Source organism: Drosophila takahashii, chromosome 2R (assembly GCF_030179915.1).
Source record: "Drosophila takahashii strain IR98-3 E-12201 chromosome 2R, DtakHiC1v2, whole genome shotgun sequence".
Taxonomy (NCBI): domain Eukaryota; kingdom Metazoa; phylum Arthropoda; class Insecta; order Diptera; family Drosophilidae; genus Drosophila; species Drosophila takahashii.
In genome coordinates this window covers 42,292,790-42,315,966 of record NC_091679.1, presented here as the reverse complement: position 1 = coordinate 42,315,966, position 23,177 = coordinate 42,292,790, and the positions used below count along the sequence as shown (strand labels likewise).

Sequence of the window (23,177 nt, the reverse complement as noted above, 5' to 3'; positions counted from 1 at the left end):
GTTTACTTGCCATTGTAGTCGACGCTGTTGGACAGTTTAAGCAGGCCAATATCATTCTTTTTAGACCAATAGTTGTATTCCGGGTGCTTAATCTGTTGACTGACCGTTTGCCTGAACGTATAGCTACTCTTATTGTAAGCTCCCAAGTTAACGTATCTGTAATTTATATAAAATATTAAAAATTTTATAATGTGTGGTTCTTTGTTCTTAATTCAAGCATTTCATCATAAACTGTATTTATAAAATATATTATTCGAGGGTACTTACAGCTTGTATCCACTATCCATGCAATGAGCTGCTGTTAAAATAAAGCCTGCGCAAAAATGTTATTAATTATTACACAATATCTCGCTAACGGATAATATATAGGAATACGAACGGAAATGAATAAGCGTGCCGCCACACTGAAAATGTGTGAGATTGAAAATGGCTGCCATCCAGATGGATGAATTTATTTTAGCATCCTGGCCGTTGTTAATTCTGGGTCCTACTGTAGTTCCACAGGGTTCCTCCAGAAACTGGGAATAGGTCCAGTGGCAAAGGAACAGAGCAAGCAAAAGAATCCCTAACTTCATCGCGCGCTGGACAGAATCGAACTGAAACGAAATGAATCAAGCTTAGGTCTTATCAGAGAACGGGGATTTACCAGTGAAAATATGCCATGGGTTTGACCCCGATTACTCATCTTTCTTTTATTTATAGCTTTTACTAACCTTTTTAGAAACGACTTTAAATTGTAATTAAATCTACTTATTTATACTCACAACCTATGGTAGTCGAAAAATATAAACTTTATCTCACCGTTAAATATGGTAGATTTACGGCCGTTTTCTTGTCCGCATGACTTATTTAAAGTATGGATTAAACTTTGAAAACGTATGGGAATTTCGAATTTAAACCTTACTTTAACCTTAATATGCGAATGAAAATTAAAACGGCTTTTAGTGGTCTAAGGCCGTTTTCTCGTTCTACAGTAAAAATGTTAAATCGTATGAGAAATCCGAGTTTTAACCCAACTTTAAATTTAACAGGCGGATAAGAAAACGGCTCTTAGTGTTCTTAAATTTCGTAAAAATTACTCATACGAGACGTGAGACAGTTGGGATATACCAATTTTGACTCTTTTCAAATGATTCATTTGATTATTTAGATTTATTTCTTTATATTTTATATATTGGAATTCGTTTTCAATATTTTCTCCAAGTGTAAGCGAATGTAGAGTGTGAACAGCTTAGTCCAGGATTTTGTTTTTGGTGATAATATCAAAACCATTTTTCATTGCATACTTTTTGAATACCAAAATTCCTTTAATTTCTCTCCCGAATGGGGGGTGATATATGACCCTCCGTAGATCCGGGAATGCTGTATATACTGGGAGAAAGACCATTTAAACTACGTCAAATTTCGAAGGATAAAATAAAATTATGCGTGCATATTTGGTTATAGTAACGGGTATAACTCGTAGAGTAAAAGGGGTTATTATATTTGTACAAAAGTATGTAACAGGTAGAAGGAAGCGTTTCCGACCCTATAAAGTATATATTCTTGATCAGGGTCACTAGCCGAGTCGATCTAGCCATGTCTGTCTGTCTGTCTGAATCATTTATCTTACGGGTTTTCTTTTTAAAAAAAAAGCAAAAAAATTCATTTATTCATAACACGCCACGATTATTATTTTTATTGACTGCAAGAAACATGCTGGAACGCTATATTTATATTTCTCGACTATTACATACCCTTGACTCTTCTTACATCAAAATTGATGGCCAATATTTGAAGTATTTTAAAGAAAATTTGGCAAAAATTAACCAATATACCTGAGAAGTAAGGGGTATACCGATTCAACTGAAGTCTCTTTCTCTCTCAACCAAAAAATGTATGTGATATATGTAGATGTGATGCTAAATATAATAATTTTTAAACTAGTGCAATTTCTTAAACATTGATTACCTATAACTTTGTCATTTCTTGTTAGTTGTCTGCTTAAAAATATTAGACAGTTTTAAAACTAGTATGAAAAAAAAAAATAAGAAACCCCATCTCTGGTTCACCAGCCTTTCGTAGGAGGCAATGTACCCTCTGCAAGGGTATAAATTGCAATTTTTTAATTCTAAGAAGTCTACATCTATGTACGCATGTATTAGTGCTGTTGAATGGGCAGCGAAAGTCTCAGCCGAAATGTGGAATCAGTCTCAAAACAAACGCGATTGTGTTCATATCTACCTAATCTGGTGAGTGCTTCTGTTTCCTAAGTGTGTCAGTTTTTAAGTTTAGCCCTTTGAGGCTTTTTGTAAGCCAGTCTTAGGGTTAACCTTAATGTAAAATAATTATTAGTTTTTAGTGAATAAAGCAATAGCGACTGCTAAAACTAACAATCTATGAATGTGTATGCGTAGCGGTCGTGTTGTTTGATTTCTAATTGCCGGTACGTCGATTAAAACAAACAGTGGGATACCCTTGCCACCATTTTATACTCTTAGCAAAGATTAAAGAATACATACTTATAAAGATTTATTATAATATTTTAATATTTTTTTAATATTTTTTTTACTGACGAAAATTAATGTAAATTGGTATGCATAGAAATAATATTTATTATTAATTATAATTAATAGTAAATTCATATGTGGGTCAAAAATGATTTCCGCTTTAAACTTGCATTATCAATTTTAGTGCCCCCTGATTTTGTTCTCTCTCACGACTTATCAATATTCTTGTCTCCATACCAATCTAATTTACATACATAGCACACATATATATGAATGAATTCAGACATATACATATGAACACAGGAAGTTGAAAAAGTATTCCAAAAACATATTCCAATAAATATAAAAATCAAAACAATAGAAACCTACAAATGTATGTGTGTTAGATCGGTCCATCTCTTTTTTAAATACCTAATGTAGTTTTAAGGAAATAAATAATCAAAAATAAAAAAAGTATCAAAGTGATATGAAAAAATATGAAATTGACCAGATCATATCGGCTTAATCTCGTAAAATATTTTTATTTTCAGTTTCTTTACGCGAAATGCGGTTACTACTTCGATCGCTTGCCACAGTTCTTTTGCTGTTGGTACACAAATCAACTGCGGATATTCCCGGCTGCGACTTCTACGACACTGTAGATATATCAAAAGATCAAAAGTTTTCAAACGGATCATACCATCATGAAGGCTTACTTATTCCCGCCTTTTTGGTGGGTGAATATAACTTCAAGCTTTTTCCTAATGGCTCCAAAGAGGACGTGCCTAGTCACGTGAGAGGATGTGTCTGTAAACTGAAGCCCTGCCTCAGATTTTGCTGTCCTCTCTATCATAAAATAAATGACAGCGTTTGCAGTGATGAAATGTCGAAGGACGAACTGAAAAGTCACAATCCCTACGTGAACCTGACCCTCAACGATGGAACGGTGGCCAAAAGACACTTTAAGGACGATCTAATCGTGCAATCGGATCTGCCCATTCCCTGTAATGACATGTACTATATAGATCACACACTGCCTGACAATGGCTTCTCACTATTTGAGGTTTGATGGTATATATGGTAAATGGAAAAAGTATTATCGCTGTTGTTCTTCCTCAGAATGGAACCTTGTTTATCCCTTACTACGGTTGGTACTTGGGTAAGCGGGAATATTGCGTGCAGCATTTTGACTTCAAAGGTGATAGTATTCGCATTGCTCCCCACTTTTGCCCTGCTGATCCTGAAGCTAAAGCTGAAACTGAAACTAAAGTTGCTCCCTCGCAATTGGGGTTGATCATCGGTAAGCTAACATTTAAACAGCTTAAGTGTTTCCTGATCCTGAAAGCCTTTCTCTTTCCGCAGTGATGATAATATCAATGATAAGTATTGTTCTAACGATCAGTGTGTACCTTAACGTCAAGAAGCTGCGAAACCTTCTCGGCCAGTGCCTCATGTGCTACGTGGTCGCACTTTTCATGGGTTACCTATTTCTGATCTTTAACTTGTGGGACGTGTGGGCGAAGCCGTCGAGCGCCTGCACTACATCAGGTTAACTCTAGCTATTAAGCAGTTTTATATTATAATCACTTTTTCCTATGTATATGATACAGGTTTCCTGGGCCACTTTTTCATATTGGCCGCGTTCTTTTGGCTGTCTGTCATCAGTTTTCGCCTCTGGAATACGTTTGGCGGTGCCTCCCATTCGGTTAACCGCTTCCTCCCAGAGAATCGGTTTCAGGCCTACAACAGTTTCGCATGGGGCACGCCTCTGCTTTTGAGCGGAGTCACCATCCTAGCTGATTTTGTCATTGAGAACAAGGAATGGGCACCTCGGGTGGGCACCTCACAATGTTGGATGCACAGTGGGTTTCGACATCCATTTGCCACTAAGTTAATGGGCATTAATCCTCGTTCTCTTCTCATCCACAGCTGAAGACCATACTACCTATCTCTACTACCATGGTCCAATAACGCTGCTGATTGTTTTCAACATATTTATGTTTATCCTGACAGCTATTCGTATAACAAAAGTAAGGAAGGAGGTCAATAACTTTGCCCAACAGAACAGAAGAAACCAACAGATCAATGCGGACAGCCAAAAGTAATTCTAATGATAATACTATATAAATTTTAACCATTTAAATACCTTTCATAATTCTATAATAGTTCTACCTTATTCCTGCGACTCTTCATTATCATGGGTTTGACGTGGAGCTTGGAGCTAATATTCTTTTCCCTGCAGGGGAATCAATTTTGGGATAAACTTGCAATAGTGCCTGACTATATAAACAGTTCTCAGGGCACCATCATATTCGTTCTATTCGTTTTGACGCCTAGCACTTTAAAACTCTTGAAGGAGCGGTAAGTAGTCTGTGATTCTGCAAAAAGTTTCAGTAATCAGGTCCCAAAATTATCACTGCATGAGCAGCATTAAGGGTAATAAAGACGAAGACCCTGACAACGAGGAACAAATCTCGCTTGGGAATACGAAATTTGACCAAAGTATCCTTTGGTCATATATTAGCTTGGAGCTAATATTCTTTTCCCTGCAGGGGAATCAATTTTGGGATAAACTTGCAATAGTGCCTGACTATATAAACAGTTCTCAGGGCACCATCATATTCGTTCTATTCGTTTTGACGCCTAGCACTTTAAAACTCTTGAAGGAGCGGTAAGTAGTCTGTGATTCTGCAAAAAGTTTCAGTAATCAGGTCCCAAAATTATCACTGCATGAGCAGCATTAAGGGTAATAAAGACGAAGACCCTGACAACGAGGAACAAATCTCGCTTGGGAATACGAAATTTGACCAAAGTATCCTTTGGTCATATATTAGCTTGGAGCTAATATTCTTTTCCCTGCAGGGGAATCAATTTTGGGATAAACTTGCAATAGTGCCTGACTATATAAACAGTTCTCAGGGCACCATCATATTCGTTCTATTCGTTTTGACGCCTAGCACTTTAAAACTCTTGAAGGAGCGGTAAGTAGTCTGTGATTCTGCAAAAAGTTTCAGTAATCAGGTCCCAAAATTATCACTGCATGAGCAGCATTAAGGGTAATAAAGACGAAGACCCTGACAACGAGGAACAAATCTCGCTTGGGAATACGAAATTTGACCAAAGTATCCTGCAATAGGTAATCTAAAGAATGTTATATTATATAATTTTGTGTTGGAAACCCGCATTTTACTACTACCTACGTGTGGAATGTCGTTTTGCTAATCCAACGGGCTTGCACGATATATGTATGTCTTGAATCACGACTGTTTGTTGCTTATTACCTTTAAATGTGTTTGCTTCCTCTTAATTGAATGTTTGCTTGATTTTTTAGTTTACTAATCTATATTTTTCTATCCCACTTACTTATAACGCTTTTTACATCCTAGACGCCATCCAAAACACAAATGAGGGTGATACAAAGTATTAAAGTTAACCTGGCTTAAGTTGGAGGTTATAGTTAGGAACTCTCATTTCTACCTCAATTCTATTGGAAGATTATCTTAGCTCAAAGGACAACCTCTTCGGCGCAGCATTCAAAATCACTAGGAACTAATTATCTCACTCAGAAGCTAAAGGTATAATAAAAAAATAATGAAAAAACATTTTTGTAAGAATGAATAAACTAATTTTAGCCTTATAGACAAATTGTTCATCCTCAGTAGTATGCTGGTTAATGGGTAACATTTAAAAAAACGTATTGTTTAAATAATTTAAGATTAGGATTTTCAAAGCCTAACGTTTCCAATGGGAAATTCCGAATTTTTGGTGCAAATTGCCGAAAGCGATGATGTCAGGATGTACGCGATTTCAACAATCTTCAGATCCAGAGTTCAGTTTCTATTCCCGTTACTCGCAGAGTAAAAGGGTATATTGTGTTTGTGAAAAAGTATGCAACAGAAGATCCCATAAAGTGTATATGGGCACTTCCAAAATGTCGCTCGGGACATTTGCACACCTTTAAAGTTGAAAAAAAATTGTAAAACAATGGATTTTAATTTTAATTATGGGCTTTTCTTTTCACTCTTCCCAAGCTCTATTTTTGGTAAAAATCTTAATTTTGTACCACTTTTAGTTTTTGAGATATCGGTAAAAAACTGCCGTATTCGCTCGGGACAAAAATAGAAGTGGATTTCGGGGAAGTTCATACAACACCAGAAATTAGCAAATTCTGATGGAATATTTGAATGCGATTTTTTTTAGAATGTTGTTCAAACATGTCGCTGTGAAATGCTTTTGGTTTTACTCAAAAATTCTTAGCCGTTTTTTTTTAATGCAGGTTCAACCACATTCGCTCGGGACATGTCGCTCGGGACATTTTTTCCGACTGTTTTGTAAAGCGGATTTCTTTACCTCTATCTCTCAATTGCTGGATGTTTTGCTTTTAACTTAACAGTTTAGCATGTCAATGAAGCATTCAGTACAGAAAAATGTCACATATTAGCATTCCTATAGGATAAAATAACAACAGAAGACAGGTCCAAAAAATAACAAAAAAATAGCCAAAAACTGATTTTTGCGTATATTGGTGGGGTTTGTCATAAAAATAATCAAACTATACTCCAAATTTGTAGTTAAGCTCAGTATCCAACTAATTAGAAACTAATATCGGGGCAAAATCATGTGGAAATACGTTTTATTCAAGTTTCAAGGTTTTTGGCTTGGTGGACTTTTTTTTGGAAGTGCCCATATGTTCTTGATGAAAGTAATAAAGCAAAATCTTCGGTGCTATTAGTTCGACCGAAGTGTACACGTGTTATGTTTGTATGTATTCCAAATTGTTTGCGATGATGCAACGAATTTCCTTAAAAAAATTAAACAAATATCTTTTAAGTGGATTCTAGAGAAGTGGCTATGAGTAAATATGAATCATATATCAATTCTTTTTTTTTTTTATAATAAACGCCAAAAAGAAGCGTTCATTAACACGACCCGAAAGAACGTCTGGCAGACGACGAATCGTTGCCTTGACTGCAAACCAATAAAAAAAGAAGAAGATGGAACGCTATACATATGTATATTCAGTGCTGGATTTGCCGTATAGGGCGGCAAATTTTCAGGGGCGGCCAATTTCGACTGCTAAGGAGGAAGATACACATAGAAAAAAAAAGTTTTTTTTTTATTTCTCAAATTGGTAGAATAGTTTGTTAAGGAATGAGTCATGTTTTCTCTGCTGCGGATCGTGTATCTTAAAAAGTAATGCTTCGATCATCATGATGCTTTTAGAAAGTTTCTACATTATTTCTTACAAAAACAAACTTGGTTTCATAAAAATCGGATCTACCCAGTGACCTGTAGACTAGTAGATCCGCGAAAATTAGGCTGCAGTCTAGGACGGCAAAATCAAACATGCCTACGGCGGCGAATTGTCTTAATCCGCCCCTGTGTATGTTTTATGTAGATAAGTCTCTCTCTCTCTCCCAACACAAAAAAGTGCGTGTGTGTTATTCAGTCGGATTTCTATAGCCGAAAATCGAATTTTCTCTATCGCAATAATTTCATTGAATTGATCGTAAAGCTAATGATATATATATCCATATGTTTAAAAAAATTGGACAATCTCGTAAGTTTTTTTTTTTTGCCATTACTCCTCAAAATCTAATGGTAAACCACTAAAAAAGGAACTGACTCAGAAGAGAGTAATTTTCAGTTATGTAGTCGTCAACAGATTTAGCAGATAAAATACCCTCTGCAAGAGTATAATTCTCTGAAATTTCTACATGTATTGGTGCTCAAAAATTTGGCGACTATCAGCAACCGAACTTTAGCGAATTTAGTCTCAAAACAAACACGATTGTGTCCGTACTACCAGTCTGGTGAGTGTTTTTGCTTCACCTCCAAAGTTTATCAGTATTTAAATTCAGCACTGCACAACCTAAAGTTTGAGGTTTTTTGGTGTGCCAGCAGATGTATTTCATTTAAAAGAATAATAAGTTTCACGTGTTTAAAGAGAGTATAAAAACTTTCGTCAGGTGCCGGATGCTCTTATTTAACGCAAGCAATGGGAGAGCATATGTACTATGTATTTACATATGTATGTATAACGCTAAAGTGGTTTGATGTCAAGTTTGCCGGTTCAAAACAAACAGTTTATATATGTATACCTTTTGCAAAGATTATGGAACACGTACACGTACATTAGGGCGGTCCACATTTGTATGGTAATTTTTAAGGTCCTACTCTCACCCGCTTATACGGTGCGCATTGTGGTATTCAAGGTATACCAAAAGACAATTTTTAAAAAAATCGTGTTTTAGGGTCTGCGAATTGGTTACAAAGTTTATCACCCATACGCATTGTTGCCTTCGATCAAAAAGTTTTTCTGATCAAGGTGGCATGGATATCAACAATTCAGTAGATTTTTTGCTCTCCTTTTTTTTACCAATTATTCCAACGAAATTCATAATTTGACACGACAAGAAATGGGAGAGCGATTTTTTTCGACCAAATTCGAACTGTTATACATGTCGTATGAGTAATTTTAAAGCAAACTTTTGAAGACGTTTCGCAAGGTCTAAATCTCGAAAAAAAATTGTTTTGTTTTCACAAACATATTTTGAATACTTTAATATACCATGTTAAGGGGTGAGAAAAGAATTTCATTTTTTGGACCGCCCTAACGTACATACATACATATCTATAAAGTCGGTTCCAGTGGTGAATGGATGAATTCTACTTCAGATATGGCTAATGCATTCGCCTAGAAAGCAATAAAATATGGGTTCTAACTGCCTTTCGTATCATATTTTAAAAATTTATCTGTTCTTTTTTTATGTTTATTGTAAGTAGCTGTTCTTGTTTTATATCATACATACTTTGGAAAATTTCAGAATGTTATACAAATTATAGAAATATAATATTATTACTTTTACATATGTACATTTAGCTGGCAAAATAACAAGATTCTGATTATAAGGAAATGATGTTCACATAAAAAATGTTTCTAATGAACATTAAAAAGTGGTTCTTATGCAAAATGAAGCGGTCTGCCAATTCTGTGAATTTTTAATGTACACAATTCGAAGAATTCTACACAATTCGGAGAATTCTAATTTAAAAGTTCTGCGAAACGAATTCGTATGTTTAGAATTGTATTATATAAAATATTAATTAATAGACTAGAAAACAAGAGAGAACGCTATAGTCGGGTTCGTGTCCCGACTATCTAATACCCGTCACTCGGCTAAAGGGAGTGCGAGGGAGATGGATATATATTTTTGGATTGCTTATAACTTTTTAATGAATGGTCCGATTTAAAAAATGTCTTCTACATTTCGATAGGTATAAATATACACAACAAAATTGCATTTATACTTCTCGGAAATCTTTAAAGGTGTGACCGCCAGGCACATTTTAAAATCGTTAGTGGGCGATTGTGGGCGTTAGAGGGGGCGTGGCGCTCGTCTGAAATAAACTTGCGCTGCGTAGGAAGCCCAAGAATATGTGTGGAAAATCTCAACCTTCTAGCTTTTGTAGTTTCTGAGATCTCAGCGTTCATACGGACAGACAGACAGACAGACAGACAGACGGACAGACAGACGGACAGACGGACATGGCTAGATCGACTCGGCTAGTGACCCTGATCAAGAATATATATACTTTATGGGGTCGGAAACGCTTCCTTCTAGCTGTTACATACTTTTGCACGAATACAATATACCCTTTTACTCTACGAGTAACGGGTATAAAAACGACTATTAAAATGATTCTTTGGAATCGGACGCAATAAAAATCAAACAATGTGATCCATTTTAAGCGTACAGACGTATAGCATTTATAAATGTACAATACATATGTACATGTTTAGTGAGCATGGGTGTATTGTATTCCATGACATACACTCGTGCTCACTGACCATATATGTATGTATTTACTATTCAGGAAGTTGAAAAAGCATTTCAAGAACGTAATCTATAAATCTAAAAAGCAAAGAAAAATAAAAAAGCTTGATGTAGTGCGGATCAAGGGGGTGGAACTGAAAAGGGATCCTCCCCCAAATAAACCTAATTTATATACACACAAAACTTATTGAAAATTAGTCAATAATGGATAAATGTGTCCATCGCCAAATCAAACAAGAGAGAACGCTATGGTCGAGTATTTCGACTATCAGATACCCGTTACTCAGCTAAAGAAGTGCTAGGGAGATGGTGATACGCGCCATCTAGTGGCCATTTCATTTTTTGCTCATAACATATTAATGAATTGTCCGATTCTACATTTCGATAGGCATTGATAAACACAATAAAACTGTATTTTCACTTTTCGAAATCTTTAAAGGCGTGGACGGCAGACACAATATCGTTTAAGGCGGTTGTGGGCGTTAGAGGGGGCGTGGCGCTCGGCTGAAATAAACTTGCGCTGCGTAGGAATCCCAAGAATATGTGTGGGTAATCCCAACTTTCTAGCTTTTGTAGTTTCCGAGATCTCAGCGTTCATACGGACAGACGGACAGACAGACGGAAATGGCTAGTGACCCTGATCAAGAATATATATACTTTATAGGGTCGGAAACGTTTCCTTCTACCTGTTACATACTTTTGCACGAATACAATATACTCTCTTGCTCTACGAGTAGCGGGTATAAAAAGTCCACACCCATATATTCGCAAAATGATCGTAAATGCAAATTAAAAGTTCGGCTCGTGTCACCCAAATCTAGAAGTAGCATAAAACGTTTTTATTAATTAATTTACGCTCTTTTAAGCAGCTTTTATTGTCAAAAATGTATTGAGTATGAAGAAAAGTGACCCTCAAAATTACTGAACAGTGAGGAAGTCGGTTTTACTACACATTACAATACAAATCACTTATTCTAAATGTACATTTTAGATTCATACGGAAAAGTATTAAATTAACCCACAAATATCCTTATTAGGCATTATTGCATTTAAAAATTTAGTTATTTATATATGAGCATTATTTTAATAATTTTGATTTCAGCTTCTTAGCGGAAAATGCGGCTTCTTGCTGGATTACTTGCCACAGTTCTTTTGCTGTTGGCACACAAAACAACTGCGGATATTCCCGACTGCGACTTCTACGACACCGTAGACATCTCAAGTGGTCAAAAGTTTCCGAACGGTTCATACCTACACGATGGTCTACTCATTCCCGCCAATTTGGTGGGTGAATATAGCTTCAGGACTTTGCCTGATGGCTCGAAGGAGGCAGTGTCGAGCCACGTGAGAGGATGTGTCTGCAAACTGAAGCCCTGCATCAGATTTTGCTGCTCTCACTATCACAAAATAGATGACAGCGTGTGCAAAGAGGAAATGTCGCAGCTCGAAAAGGACAAACACGATCCCTACGTGAACGTGACCCTCAGCAACGGAACGGTGGCCAGGAAGCACTTCAAGAAGGATCTGATAGTGCAATCGGATCTGCCCATGCCCTGTGGGGAGGAGAAGATGCACTGGATTGATCATACTCTGCCTGGCAACGGCTTCACACTATTCGAGGTGAATCTGATTCTAGAGTTGCTAAAGTTGGAAAATTTTAACCCCCTTTAATCATCCTTAGAATGGAACCTTTTTCCGGCAATGGGACGAGGCTTTCTTGGACAAACGGGAATATTGCGTGCAGCACTTTGACTTCGAAGCTAATGGTATTCGGATGGCTCCCCACTTTTGTCATCTTGACTCTGAAGCCTCGCCATTGGCACAGAGCATCGGTAACAAAACATTTGAATACAGCTCAAGTGTTCCTTGATCCTGACAGTCCTTCTCTTTCCACAGTGATGGTAATATCGTTGATATGTATGGTTCTTACCATCAGTGTTTACCTCTACGTCAAGAAGCTACAGAATTTGCATGGCAAGTGCTTCATGTGCTACATGGTCGCCCTTTTCATGGGTTACCTATTTCTGCTGCTCAACTTGTGGAACGTGTGGGAATTACCGTCGATCCCCTGCACTACATCAGGTTAAATTTGGCTATTATACAGGTACAGGCAGCTATATAGTTTCCGATATCATCTATAGGAATCCTGGGATACTTCTCCGTCATGGCCGCGTTCTTTTGGCTTTCCGTCATCAGTCTGCACCTCTGGAATACGTTTAGCGGGACCTCCCATTCTTTGAACCGCTACCTGCCAGAGCATCGGTTTCTGGCCTACAACGGTTACGCTTGGGGCATGGCTCTAGCCATGACATGTTTCACCATCCTAGCTGATCAAGTCATTGAGGAGGACTGGGCACCTCGTATGGGCACCAACCAATGTTGGATCTACAGTGAGTTTCGACATCAATTTGCAATCAAGTTGATGGGTCTTCATGCTCCATCTTTTCTCACCCACAGCTGGAGATAATGCTGCCTTGATATACTTCTTTGGACCGATGATACTGCTGATAGCATTCAACATAACCATGTTTATCCTGACGGCTATTCGCATAATGAAAGTAAAGAAGGAGGTCAGGAACTTTGCCCAACAGGAACGAAGGAACAATAAGCTCAGCTCGGATATGCGAACGTAATACTTATCTAAACTATGATATTTATATATTTTAAAGGGTTAATTAACTTGTATAATCCCATGACAGTTACACGTTCTTCTTGCGGCTCTTCATCATCATGGGTTTGACCTGGAGCTTGGAGATAGTATCCTTCCTTGTGCGGAAAAACGAGTTCTGGGGTAGCGTTTTCCAGGTGGCTGACTACCTAAATTGGTCCCAGGGCACCATTATATTCGTACTTTTTATTTTGAAGCCCAGCACTCTGAAACTCTTAAAGGAGCGGTAAGTAATCTGCGATTGTGGAAAAAGTTTAAATAATCAGGTCCCCATATTATCTCTGAATGAGCAGAATTAAGGGTGAGAACAATGAAGACCCTGACAGCGAAGAACAGATCTCGCTTGAGAATACGAAATTTGACCCAAGTGTTCTGTAATAGGTAATCTAAAGAGAGTTATTTTTGTTGGTAATTTGGTGATGGAAACCCGCATTTTTCTACTACTGAGTGTGGAATGTCACTATGCTAATTCAACTTGATTGCACGATATATGTCTTGACTCACGATTGTTTGTGGCTTATAACCTTTCAATGTGCTTGCTTTCTTTTTGGTGTTTGTCTCAATTTAATGTTGCATGATTTTATGTATTATATTTTTATTTTTCTGTCCCACTTATAATCCCTCTTACATCCTAGACGCCATCCAAAACAAATGTGGACTGCCATAACTACAAGATCGAAGGAAGTTGGAAGTACGACTTGCGGAAGTGAGGGTGTGTATTATAACAGAGCGTAGAACTAGTTGGAAGTTATGGATGGGTCTCCATCTACCTAACCTACGACTGGGATATTCTCTAAGTTACAAGGACAACTCATCGGCGCAGCACTCACACTCACTACCAGTTTTAATTACCTCACATTGTACTCAGGAGCTAAACTACTTATTCCTATTACTAACTAAATTATAATTTGTAAAATCTTAATATATAAATTAAGCTACTATTGTCGAATTTTTTGAACGCGTGATCTCGGGTCATAACGTCCTTTTGGTTTTTCATTAAAATAAAAATAGATTTCTTTGCATTTTTAAATATTGTTCTTATTTCTTTACAGTAGAGTTTTTTTTAAGTTTAAAGTGTACGGGAGAGTCTAAGGTAACACAATCTTATCTTAGAAAGTGAAAATATTTTCTATATATATATTTTTGAACAGATAAAATTAAAAATTTACAATTTAATTAATTGAAAATAATATTCCGAAACAAAACATTTTAAAACTATTTTTGTATGAAGCATATCAACTCTCAATGTTTTTTATGGAAAAAATAAGAATTCATTTCTGACCAACTTCTTTGGTATTTCCTTAAAAAAAATTTTTAGCTTAAAGCACTATTTATTTTTTAGAATTATCACGACTTGTTGTTATAGACGATCGTTGAACACGAAATAATCCTTCGCAAGCTGATTAACGGGCACATAAAATCAAGTTTTCTACTTAGAAAAATACGGTTCTCTCAGTTTAAAAGTCTGATTTCCCGAGAAGTTATCCCTTTTGCGTTTTATGTGCACAATTTAGTGAATTGTATTCTTTGTATTGTACTCAGAATGGGAGTTACTCACTTTCACTTTAGAAATCTTGATTTTGAATTGCCAACCGTTGGAAACGGACAAAAAAGTTTTTGTTTTCAGTAAAATCACCTTTAAATATAGAACATTTCAAGATCTAAAAGCAAATTTTCTAAAATAAGAAAATTTGTTGTCAATTGGCAATTTAAAGGCGAGATTTTTAAATTTTAAACAGATATTTTTATGACACTCATAATGAATAATATTTTTTTGTATAAATTTAATCAGTCATTACTGAGACGTTGTCGAGCTGACATAGTTAAGGAGCTTTAATTTATAGGTCTTAGTTATCCTTGAGCTTAGGCATATAAAGTTGATATTCTCCATCTCCAGATTTTATTGCCTTAAATGGGTAAGTACAAGCAGCCCTGAATTGGATATTGTATATACCTCTTTCTTTGTTTGTTTTTTAACTTTTTAAACTCTTATCATTAGATTTTATTAAGAATGACTTTACTTCCGTTTTCAGTTATTTTTCAAAAAAAATGCGTCTACTCGTGAGATTGCTTGTCACAGTTATTTTGCTGTTATCACATAAAACTAAAGCGGAGATTAAAAATTGCGACTTCTACGACACTGTAGACATTTCAAAAGATCAAAAGTTTTCGAACGGATCATACCTACATGAAGGCTTACTCATTCCCGCCTATTTGGTGGGTGAATATAGCTTCAAGCTTTTTCCTAATGGCTCCAAAGAGGACGTGCCGAGTCACGTGAGAGGATGTGTCTGTAAACTGAAGCCCTGCCTCAGATTTTGCTGCCCTTACTATCATAAAATAAATGACAGCGTATGCAGTGATGAAATTTCGAAGGACGAACTGAAAGGTCACAATCCTTATGTGAACCTGACCCTCAACGATGGAACGGTGGCAAAAAGACACTTTAAGGACGATCTAATCGTGCAATCGGATCTGCCCATGCCCTGTGATGGCATGTACTATATAGATCACACCCTGCCTGACAATGGCTTCTCACTATTTGAGGTTTGATTGTATATATGGTAAATGGAAAATTTTATCACTGTTGCTATTCCCTAGAATGGAACCTTGTTTATCCCTTACTATGGTTGGTACTTGGGTAAGGGGGAATACTGCGTGCAGCATTATGATTTTAATGGTAGCATTCGGATTGCTCCGCACTTTTGTGGTCGTGAAGCTAAAGCTGCAACTGAAACTGAAGCTAAAGCTGCTCCCTCGCATTGGGGGCAGACCATCGGTAAGCTGAAATCCAAACAACTTTAGTGCTCCTTTACTGAGTCCGCTTTTCTCTTTCCAAAGTGATGATTATATCGTTGATTTGCATGGCTCTTACGACCAGCGTGTACCTCTACATTAAGAAGCTGCGGAACCTGACCGGCAAGAGCCTCATGTGCTACATGTTGGCCCTGTCCATGGGCTACATCTTCGTGCTCTTTAATTTGTGGGACGTGTGGAAGAAACCGTCGAACGCCTGCTCTACGTCAGGTTAGCAGAAAGCAGTTAATAGTAACATCATTCTATATGATTTCGCATTTAGGATACCTGAGCTATTTCTTCGTCTTGGCCGCGTTCTTTTGGCTTTCTGTCATCAGTTTTCACTTCTGGATAACTTTTTCTTCTCCGTCCAACTTGTATCGTTTCCGGCCAGAGCATCCGTTTCGAGCCTACAACAGTTACGCTTGGGGATTGCCTCTGGCTATGACAAGTGTTGCGATCATAGTTGATAATGTCACTGAGAACAACGAATGGGCACCTCGTGTGGGCACCTCACAATGTTGGATACACAGTGGGTTTCGATATGATTAAGTTGTTGTTGATTAGTCTTGATTAAGTCTCTTTACCCACAGCTGAAGGCCATTCTACGTATCTCTACTACCATGGACCGATGATACTAGTGGTTGTTTTTAACGTAATTATGTTTACCCTGACAGCTTTTGCTATAATAAATGTAAAGAAGAAGGCTAAGAAGTTAAACCCCAATGCGGAGAAAGAAAAGTAATTCTAATGATAGTATAAAACATATATTTTATTGCTTTAAATTACCCTTCACAATCATATTGCAGTTACACCATATTCCTGCGAATCTTCATCATCATGGGTTTGACGTGGAGCTTGGAGCTAATATTCTTTACCCTGCAGGGGAATCAGTTTTGGGATAATCTTTCAATAGTGCCTGACTATATAAACGGTTCTCAGGGAACCATAATATTTGTGCTGTTTATTTTAAAGCGTAGCACTCTCAAACTCTTGAAGGAGCAGTAAGTAATTTGCGATTCTCCAAAATATTTATTATTTCTTAATGAGCAGCAAGAATGACTGTTAAATAATTGTTTGTTTGTCATTTCACAACTACCTACATTATTGAATGTGGTTGCTTCCTGTTTGTTTATTAAGCCGTATTTATCTGTCAGAATTATCAAATAAAAACACCTCTTAACGAGGTAAAAAACTAGTGACGACCGCACCTTCAACATACAAAAGTTCTGATATCAACATTTGTGACGAAAAATTATTACACTCGTCATTAAATAGACTTTCTAATATTTTCTCATTCGGCCCGCCCTAGCAAACTATTCCAACCTTTTTCCCTGCACAGGCATTTTCTATTGCAGCGTGCCGAATGAGAAAATATTAGAAAGTCTATTTAATGACGAGTGTAATAATTTTTCGTCACAAATGTTGATATCAGAACTTTTGTATGTTGAAGGTGCGGTCGTCACTAGTTTTTTACCTCGTTAAGAGGTGTTTTTATTTGATATCAGAAGTTTTTGTTTGTTTACTTTTGCTCTCATAGGAGCTAATATATACATTTAAATTTAAATTGGTCAATCATAATTTTTAAACTATTGTATTTTAACAAATTGAGTTAAAAAGGCGTTGAAGTATTTCAAAATACCTTTTAAACGAGGTATAGCACATGTCTGTACCTTTAGTAGTGTAGAACTTACAAACTAACGAAATTTAGCTATTTTTAGCTCTTTCCCGCTAAAGTAGCGGCTTTTTCCAAAAGTCGTAGAACAAAAGATTCCTATATGGAACTCTTAAGTGCAAATTTACTGATTCCATGACCCTAAAATACAGTTCGGATACCCTCCCACAAAATTCAATACTCAGGGAGCGTTAATTGTTCGAGCTGGCAACAGTGGCTATTTTCGTATAAAAATAACTATTAAACGTGACTTTTTACAGTAATGTGTTATATACCAAAATTTAAGGAATCTCAAGGGCTATACAGTTTAAGGTTTTAAAGAAAATCGTTAGAGCCGTTTTTGAGAAAAATAAAAAAAAGCTAAAAAAAAAGTTTTAAAAAATTGTCTTTTGTTCATATTTTTTTAACTATTACATTTACACAAATTGCATATAGAAGGCGTTTATAGCATTTCAAAATACCTTTCAAACGAGATGCAGCACAAGTCTGTAGCTTTAGTAGTATAGAAGTTACGGCTTTCCGAATTTTAGCTATTTATAGCTGTTTTCCCGCTAAACTAGCGAGTTTTTCCAAAAGTGGTAGAACAAAAGTTTTTTATATCGATGTGATGAACGTCATATCAAATTTTCAGAACTTAAAAAACATGTTTTGGACAAGTGGACAAGTGGACAAGTGGACAAGTGGACAAGTGGACAAGTGGACAAGTGGACAAGTGGACAAGTGGACAAGTGGACAAACTGACAAACAGAATTAAATTTTCATTTTGGGAAGAAGAAGAAAATCTTATTTTGGCTATAACTTTTGAACGGAGCGTCGGATTTTGACAAATGACCCCTCATTCGACGGGTATTTTCAAAAGGAATACAAGTAAATCATTGCGAGGGGGCATTTATCCCCACCGGCCCCAACAGCTCCAAATTTCTAAATTTTTACTTTTTCACTTTCACCGCTCTCTCTCCCAATCCAATTGATTTTCTTAAAGTCTTGGTATGCAATCCTTTAAGTTTTTGCAATACCTTTCGATTGGTGTATTACTCATTACGATCTGACTATCACAGCAGATTTTCATTTCTTCGTGTATATATAGTAGTCGCCTTCGCACACTCTCCTGGTGCGCTTCGTCATTATAATTACTCTTTTATTCTAGACGACATCCAAAATCCTTGGAGACTGCCTACAAAACGAGATCGAGGGATCTCCCAAGTTCGACTTTCAGAATTGAGCTTCAAAGCAGTTGAAAGTCATAGATAGAATGTCTTATTTCTTTCCACCATACGGCTAGAAGATTATTACGAGGACTCTCCTTGATTAACTTACAATGTTCTCAGAAGAAAGAATAACATGTACATTAGGGCGGTTTTTTATAAGGAATTTTTATCTCACCCTTTTAAACACAAGATATTTGTGCAAAATAACTTAAACTAAAATCCAAAAAATTTTAAATTAAGTCTAAGGGCTTGCGCAATGGTCTCAAAGTTTCCAAAAAAATTACTCATACGGCACGTAAGCCAGTATGAGTTTTGGGTAGGCAAATCTTTTCCCATATCTACACTTGTCAAATATTTGATTTCGTTCATAATCGTTAACAAAATGGAGAGCACCTTTTTTTGGTTGGAAAGCTAAATTTCAATTTTGATGAAGAAGAAACTTTGCCGTCAAAGAGGACCGTACTTTGCTCTACAGGACAGTTCCTCTGAAACAAAGTTTCTTATCTGAAAGTGCTCAGCTTGTTTCAAAAATACTGGTTAGCGTATGGGAGAGCAAGGAAATTCGAGTACGTCCTTTGACGAATAACGCGACTTAACAAGAAAAGACAGACGGACATGGCTTGATCGACTCTCCTGGTGATGCTGATCAAGAATATATAGTCGGAAATCATTCCTTCATTGCGTTGCAAACTTTTGACTGAAATTATAATACCCTGTACCCTATAATGCAGGGATATAACAAAATAAATAAATTTATGAATTTTCGGTATAACTATATTGTATTGTTCGTCTGTTTGTATGAAGGATTCAATAAATGTAGATCTAGACGATTTTGTTGAATAATAGTCCACGTAATTCATTAGACTACGAAAACAAACTATAGTAAAAATTTAGGTTTCGACTTGGGATCTAAACTTGTTATAAAACCCTAGCAAGTGTTTTTTTGGCCACGATACGTACATTAAGATTTTTAAAAATATCTAAATAGCTTTTTATCCACATATTCTGCGTATAGTTTGGGGGCGATAAATAAAAAAAAATATTTGTTTGATTTGTGCGACTTCCTTAAATATTGGAACTTATATTGCCATCGCGATTTTATTTTTCTTTAGCCGTTTGTAAAGGTGACAAGGTTACCTTTATGTTTAGACTCAATAAGTGATGACAAGTCTACGCCATCTATATGAAATTAAAATATTTGATCAAGGGCAACAGTTCGTATGAGTGATAAACTTAAAGGTCAATGCGCAAGCACTAAATCGCATTTTTTTATACTTTTTCTTTTTGGTATGTCTTAAATGCACCAATGCGCAAAGTATTAGGGGGTGAGAGTAGGACCTTAGAATTTTTCATACAAAAAAAAACCACCCTAATGTACATATAATAATTAATTCTTTGTTTGTTGAGTAAAAGGATATGTTATATCCGTTGAAAAGTATTGTATCTCAATCTGGATCACTTGACGAGTCGATCTTGTCTTTTTAAATTAACGTTGTTCTCCCTTGTTTTAACTTATTTTTCTTATGCCGATAAAAATTATAAATATATTTTATTTATGATATATATATATATACGAGTATATATATAAGATGTATTTATCATAAATTAAGTTTGGCGTTTAGTTTCTAGTTTTCCGAAAATATATTATTATGCATATTTTCTCTAAACTGAGTTTACGAGTATATGTCTAATATATGTAAGGACTTTATCGCTTAAAAAATAAATACTTTTCGTCGCCTCGTCACTTCCTTGTTTAAACACTCAGAAGAATTCTATGAGTTCCATCAGTCATCACTGAACCCTACTCGAACCCACAAAGTTCGAAGTTCTTAGTTTTCCTTGTGCTTCTAGACGTCAAAGTTTATACGGCGAACCGCTGAAGTTCTGTCTGTTTATATGTTCTCCTCCAATTTTCGGTTTTATAAGTAAATTTTATGTACATATATGTAACGAATTAATTACGAGAAGATTGTGGTTTGTCTTTAAGTGCAGGCCCCTTGGAAATAACTCTCCTGTAATCTGTTCTGAAATAGGTGGATTTAACTCTGTAGTCTGCTTAAAAGTCTATCGGCAATTTTTTTCATTTTTAGGTATTTTCCAGAAAATGTGCCTACTTGCTGTATCGTTCGCCACAGTTATTTTGCTGTTGGCACACAAAACAACTGCGGATATTCCCGACTGCGACTTCTACGACACCGTAGATATCTCAAATGGTCAAAAGTTTCCGAACGGTTCATACCTACACGATGGCTTACTCATTCCAGCCAATTTGGTGGGTGAATATAGCTTCAGGACTTTGCCTGATGGCTCGAAGGAGGCAGTGTCGAGCCACGTGAGAGGATGTGTCTGCAAACTGAAGCCCTGCATCAGATTTTGCTGCTCTCACTATCACAAAATAGATGACAGCGTGTGCAGTGATGAAATGTCGAAGGACGAACTGAAAAGTCACAATCCCTACATGAACGTGACCCTCAACGACGGAACGGTGGCAAAAAGACACTTTAGGGAGGATCTAATTGTGCAATCGGATCTGCCCATGCCCTGTGGGGAGGATAAGATGAGCTGGATAGATCATAGACTGCCCGGCAACGGCTTCAAACTATTTGAGGTGGATTTAGAATCAAAGTTGCTAAAGCTGAAAAATTTAACCTCCTTTGCCCTTCCTTAGAATGGAACCTTTTTCCGACAATGGGACGAGGCTTTCTTGGACAAACGGGAATATTGCGTGCAGCACTTTGACTTCGAAGCTAATGGTATTCGAATGGCTCCCCACTTTTGTCATCTTTACTCTGAAGCCTCGCCATTGGCACAGAGCATCGGTAACCAACCATTTAAACACAGCTTAAGTATTCCGTGATTCTAACAGCCTTCCTCTTTCCACAGTGACTTTAATATCAATGACATTTTTGGTTCTTACAATGAGTGTGTACCTGTACGTCAAGAGGCTTCAGAATTTGCATGGCAAGTGCTTCATGTGCTACATGGTCGCCCTTTTCATGGGTTACCTAATACTGCTCCTCAACTTGTTTAACGTGTGGAAATTCCCCTCGATTTCCTGCACTACATCAGGTGTACTTATATCGACTATGCTTTCAAAACAGTCACATAGTAACAGCACTTATACTCTATAGGATTCCTGGGCTACTTTTTCGTTATGGCCGCGTTCTTTTGGCTTTCTGTCATAAGTTTTCATCTGTGGACCACTTTAGCCCTTCCCCCTGACTCGTTGCAACGCTTTTTGCCAAAGCATCGGTTTCTCGGCTACAATGTCTACGCTTGGGGCATGGCTCTAGCCATGACATGTTTCACCATCCTAGCTGACCAAGTCATTGAGGAGGATTGGGCACCTCGGATGGGCACCAACCAATGTTGGATCTACAGTGAGTTTCGATATCAATTGGCAATCAAGTTGATGGGTCTTCATGCTCCATCTCTTCTCACCCACAGCTGGAGATAATGCTGCCTTGATATACTTCTTTGGACCGATGATACTGCTGATTGCATTCAACATAACCATGTTTGTCCTGACGGCTCGCAGTATAATGGGAGTTAAGAAGAATGTCAAGAATGCCAATAAGAACAACTCGGAGAAACAAATGTAATTACTTACATTCTTTACTTTAATGCAGGAGTTCTTCAAACACAAGGAAGAATCGACGTGTGCCCAATGCAAGATAGGCGTGTCACTTTACAAAAAAAAATGTGACCCTGCTTTAATGAAACGCTTTAAATTAACCTCTTATTATATTTTTTCATTATAGTTATACCGTTTATTTGCGGCTTTTTATCATCATGGGATTACCCTGGACCTTGGAGATTATATCATTTCTTTTGCAAAAGTACAAGTTTTCGGCTAAGATTTCAATGGCGGGTAACTACTTAAACTGGTCTATGGGTACCATCATATTCGTGCTGTTTATTTTAAAGCCAAGCACTTTGAAACTCTTAAGGAAGCAGTAAGTATTCTATGGTTCTGCAAAAAAGAAATTTATAGTTCGTTTAGTCCTAACTTTCTAGTGATACGTATTATTCATTTTCTATCCTAGACTATATCCAAACAACACGATCGGTATTACCAATATGAAGTCAAAAGAAGGTCGGAGTACGACTATCGGAAGTGAAAATCAAGACGGAGCACAAACTCATGTTCACTCTAATTACTGAGCACAAATCAACTGGACGGTTATCTTATGCTGCGAGCGATGAATCAGTATTCATTTTAACTTAATCAGTTGTTTGTCAACGCTTTTAGGCGGAAAATTCAGAATGACCAAATTAATTTCTTTTCTAAAAACTTATATTTCTTCGTGATAAATATTTATCTTGTGTGACACAAGAGCATTAACATCAAAATTAAAATTTTTAAAAGTAAGCTCCGTTAAACACTTTAATAAACTGACTAAAACCGTTGGATCTAATCGTTTTGTCACTCAAGAGAAGAGCGCATGTTTCATGCCATGTTTCATTTAAACATTACTTTAATCTTGACAATTTTGTTGCCGTTACAATAAAAATTGCATCTCT

At 36.7% G+C, this 23,177-nt stretch overlaps 4 protein-coding genes across 5 annotated transcripts; 3 read left to right on the top strand and 1 right to left on the bottom strand.

The window, feature by feature from the left end:
- Nucleotides 1–2: 2 nt before the first annotated feature.
- On the bottom strand, nucleotides 3–575 carry LOC108055614 (vitamin K-dependent protein C). The gene is made up of 3 exons (XM_017139004.3): nucleotides 380–575; nucleotides 268–313; nucleotides 3–156 (listed from the first exon to the last, which is right to left on the bottom strand). The coding sequence occupies exons 1-3, from the start codon at nucleotides 573–575 to the stop codon at nucleotides 3–5; spliced, it is 396 nt and encodes a 131-aa protein (XP_016994493.3).
- A 1,626-nt stretch (nucleotides 576–2,201) lies between these two features.
- Nucleotides 2,202–5,675, top strand: LOC108055719 (probable G-protein coupled receptor Mth-like 3). The gene is made up of 10 exons (XM_044393272.2): nucleotides 2,202–2,231; nucleotides 3,020–3,531; nucleotides 3,588–3,768; nucleotides 3,831–4,016; nucleotides 4,079–4,330; nucleotides 4,398–4,569; nucleotides 4,635–4,829; nucleotides 4,897–5,139; nucleotides 5,207–5,449; nucleotides 5,517–5,675. The coding sequence occupies exons 2-10, from the start codon at nucleotides 3,034–3,036 to the stop codon at nucleotides 5,602–5,604; spliced, it is 2,058 nt and encodes a 685-aa protein (XP_044249207.2). The 5' UTR covers nucleotides 2,202–2,231; nucleotides 3,020–3,033; the 3' UTR covers nucleotides 5,605–5,675.
- A 2,574-nt stretch (nucleotides 5,676–8,249) lies between these two features.
- Nucleotides 8,250–13,915, top strand: LOC108055720 (probable G-protein coupled receptor Mth-like 3). 2 transcript variants are annotated; one of them, XM_017139175.3, is made up of 9 exons: nucleotides 8,250–8,281; nucleotides 11,409–11,926; nucleotides 11,988–12,138; nucleotides 12,203–12,388; nucleotides 12,448–12,696; nucleotides 12,764–12,935; nucleotides 13,006–13,200; nucleotides 13,268–13,355; nucleotides 13,610–13,915. In XM_017139175.3, exons 2-8 carry the CDS (start codon nucleotides 11,423–11,425, stop codon nucleotides 13,350–13,352), a joined length of 1,542 nt encoding a protein of 513 aa, XP_016994664.2. In that variant the 5' UTR covers nucleotides 8,250–8,281; nucleotides 11,409–11,422; the 3' UTR covers nucleotides 13,353–13,355; nucleotides 13,610–13,915. The 2 variants fall into 2 exon arrangements, with proteins under 2 accessions (XP_016994664.2, XP_070069756.1); XM_070213655.1 differs by lacking the exon at nucleotides 13,268–13,355.
- Nucleotides 13,916–16,691: 2,776 nt separating this feature from the next.
- On the top strand, nucleotides 16,692–22,995 carry LOC108055616 (probable G-protein coupled receptor Mth-like 3). The gene is made up of 8 exons (XM_017139005.3): nucleotides 16,692–16,774; nucleotides 20,744–21,261; nucleotides 21,322–21,472; nucleotides 21,537–21,722; nucleotides 21,785–22,033; nucleotides 22,101–22,251; nucleotides 22,415–22,609; nucleotides 22,700–22,995. Exons 2-8 carry the CDS (start codon nucleotides 20,758–20,760, stop codon nucleotides 22,815–22,817), a joined length of 1,554 nt encoding a protein of 517 aa, XP_016994494.3. The 5' UTR covers nucleotides 16,692–16,774; nucleotides 20,744–20,757; the 3' UTR covers nucleotides 22,818–22,995.
- Nucleotides 22,996–23,177: the final 182 nt, after the last annotated feature.

Excerpts from the sequence above, each read along its gene's own strand:
- LOC108055720 (XM_070213655.1), top strand. The coding sequence starts at position 11,423 with ATGCGGCTTCTTGCTGGATTACTTGCCACAGTTCTTTTGCTGTTGGCA. Across the intron at positions 12,697-12,763 it reads CAACCAATGTTGGATCTACA|CTGGAGATAATGCTGCCTTG; the intron begins GTGAGTTTCGAC and ends TCTCACCCACAG. Across the intron at positions 12,936-13,005 it reads CTCAGCTCGGATATGCGAAC|TTACACGTTCTTCTTGCGGC; the intron begins GTAATACTTATC and ends ATCCCATGACAG.
- LOC108055616 (XM_017139005.3), top strand. The coding sequence starts at position 20,758 with ATGTGCCTACTTGCTGTATCGTTCGCCACAGTTATTTTGCTGTTGGCA. Across the intron at positions 21,723-21,784 it reads GATTTCCTGCACTACATCAG|GATTCCTGGGCTACTTTTTC; the intron begins GTGTACTTATAT and ends TATACTCTATAG. Across the intron at positions 22,252-22,414 it reads AACAACTCGGAGAAACAAAT|TTATACCGTTTATTTGCGGC; the intron begins GTAATTACTTAC and ends TTTTCATTATAG.
- LOC108055719 (XM_044393272.2), top strand. The coding sequence starts at position 3,034 with ATGCGGTTACTACTTCGATCGCTTGCCACAGTTCTTTTGCTGTTGGTA. Across the intron at positions 3,532-3,587 it reads ATGGCTTCTCACTATTTGAG|AATGGAACCTTGTTTATCCC; the intron begins GTTTGATGGTAT and ends GTTCTTCCTCAG. Across the intron at positions 5,140-5,206 it reads TTAAAACTCTTGAAGGAGCG|CATTAAGGGTAATAAAGACG; the intron begins GTAAGTAGTCTG and ends CTGCATGAGCAG.
- LOC108055614 (XM_017139004.3), bottom strand. The coding sequence starts at position 575 with ATGAAGTTAGGGATTCTTTTGCTTGCTCTGTTCCTTTGCCACTGGACC. Across the intron at positions 314-379 it reads CGGCACGCTTATTCATTTCC|GCTTTATTTTAACAGCAGCT; the intron begins GTTCGTATTCCT and ends ATTTTTGCGCAG. Across the intron at positions 157-267 it reads ATGGATAGTGGATACAAGCT|ATACGTTAACTTGGGAGCTT; the intron begins GTAAGTACCCTC and ends TATAAATTACAG.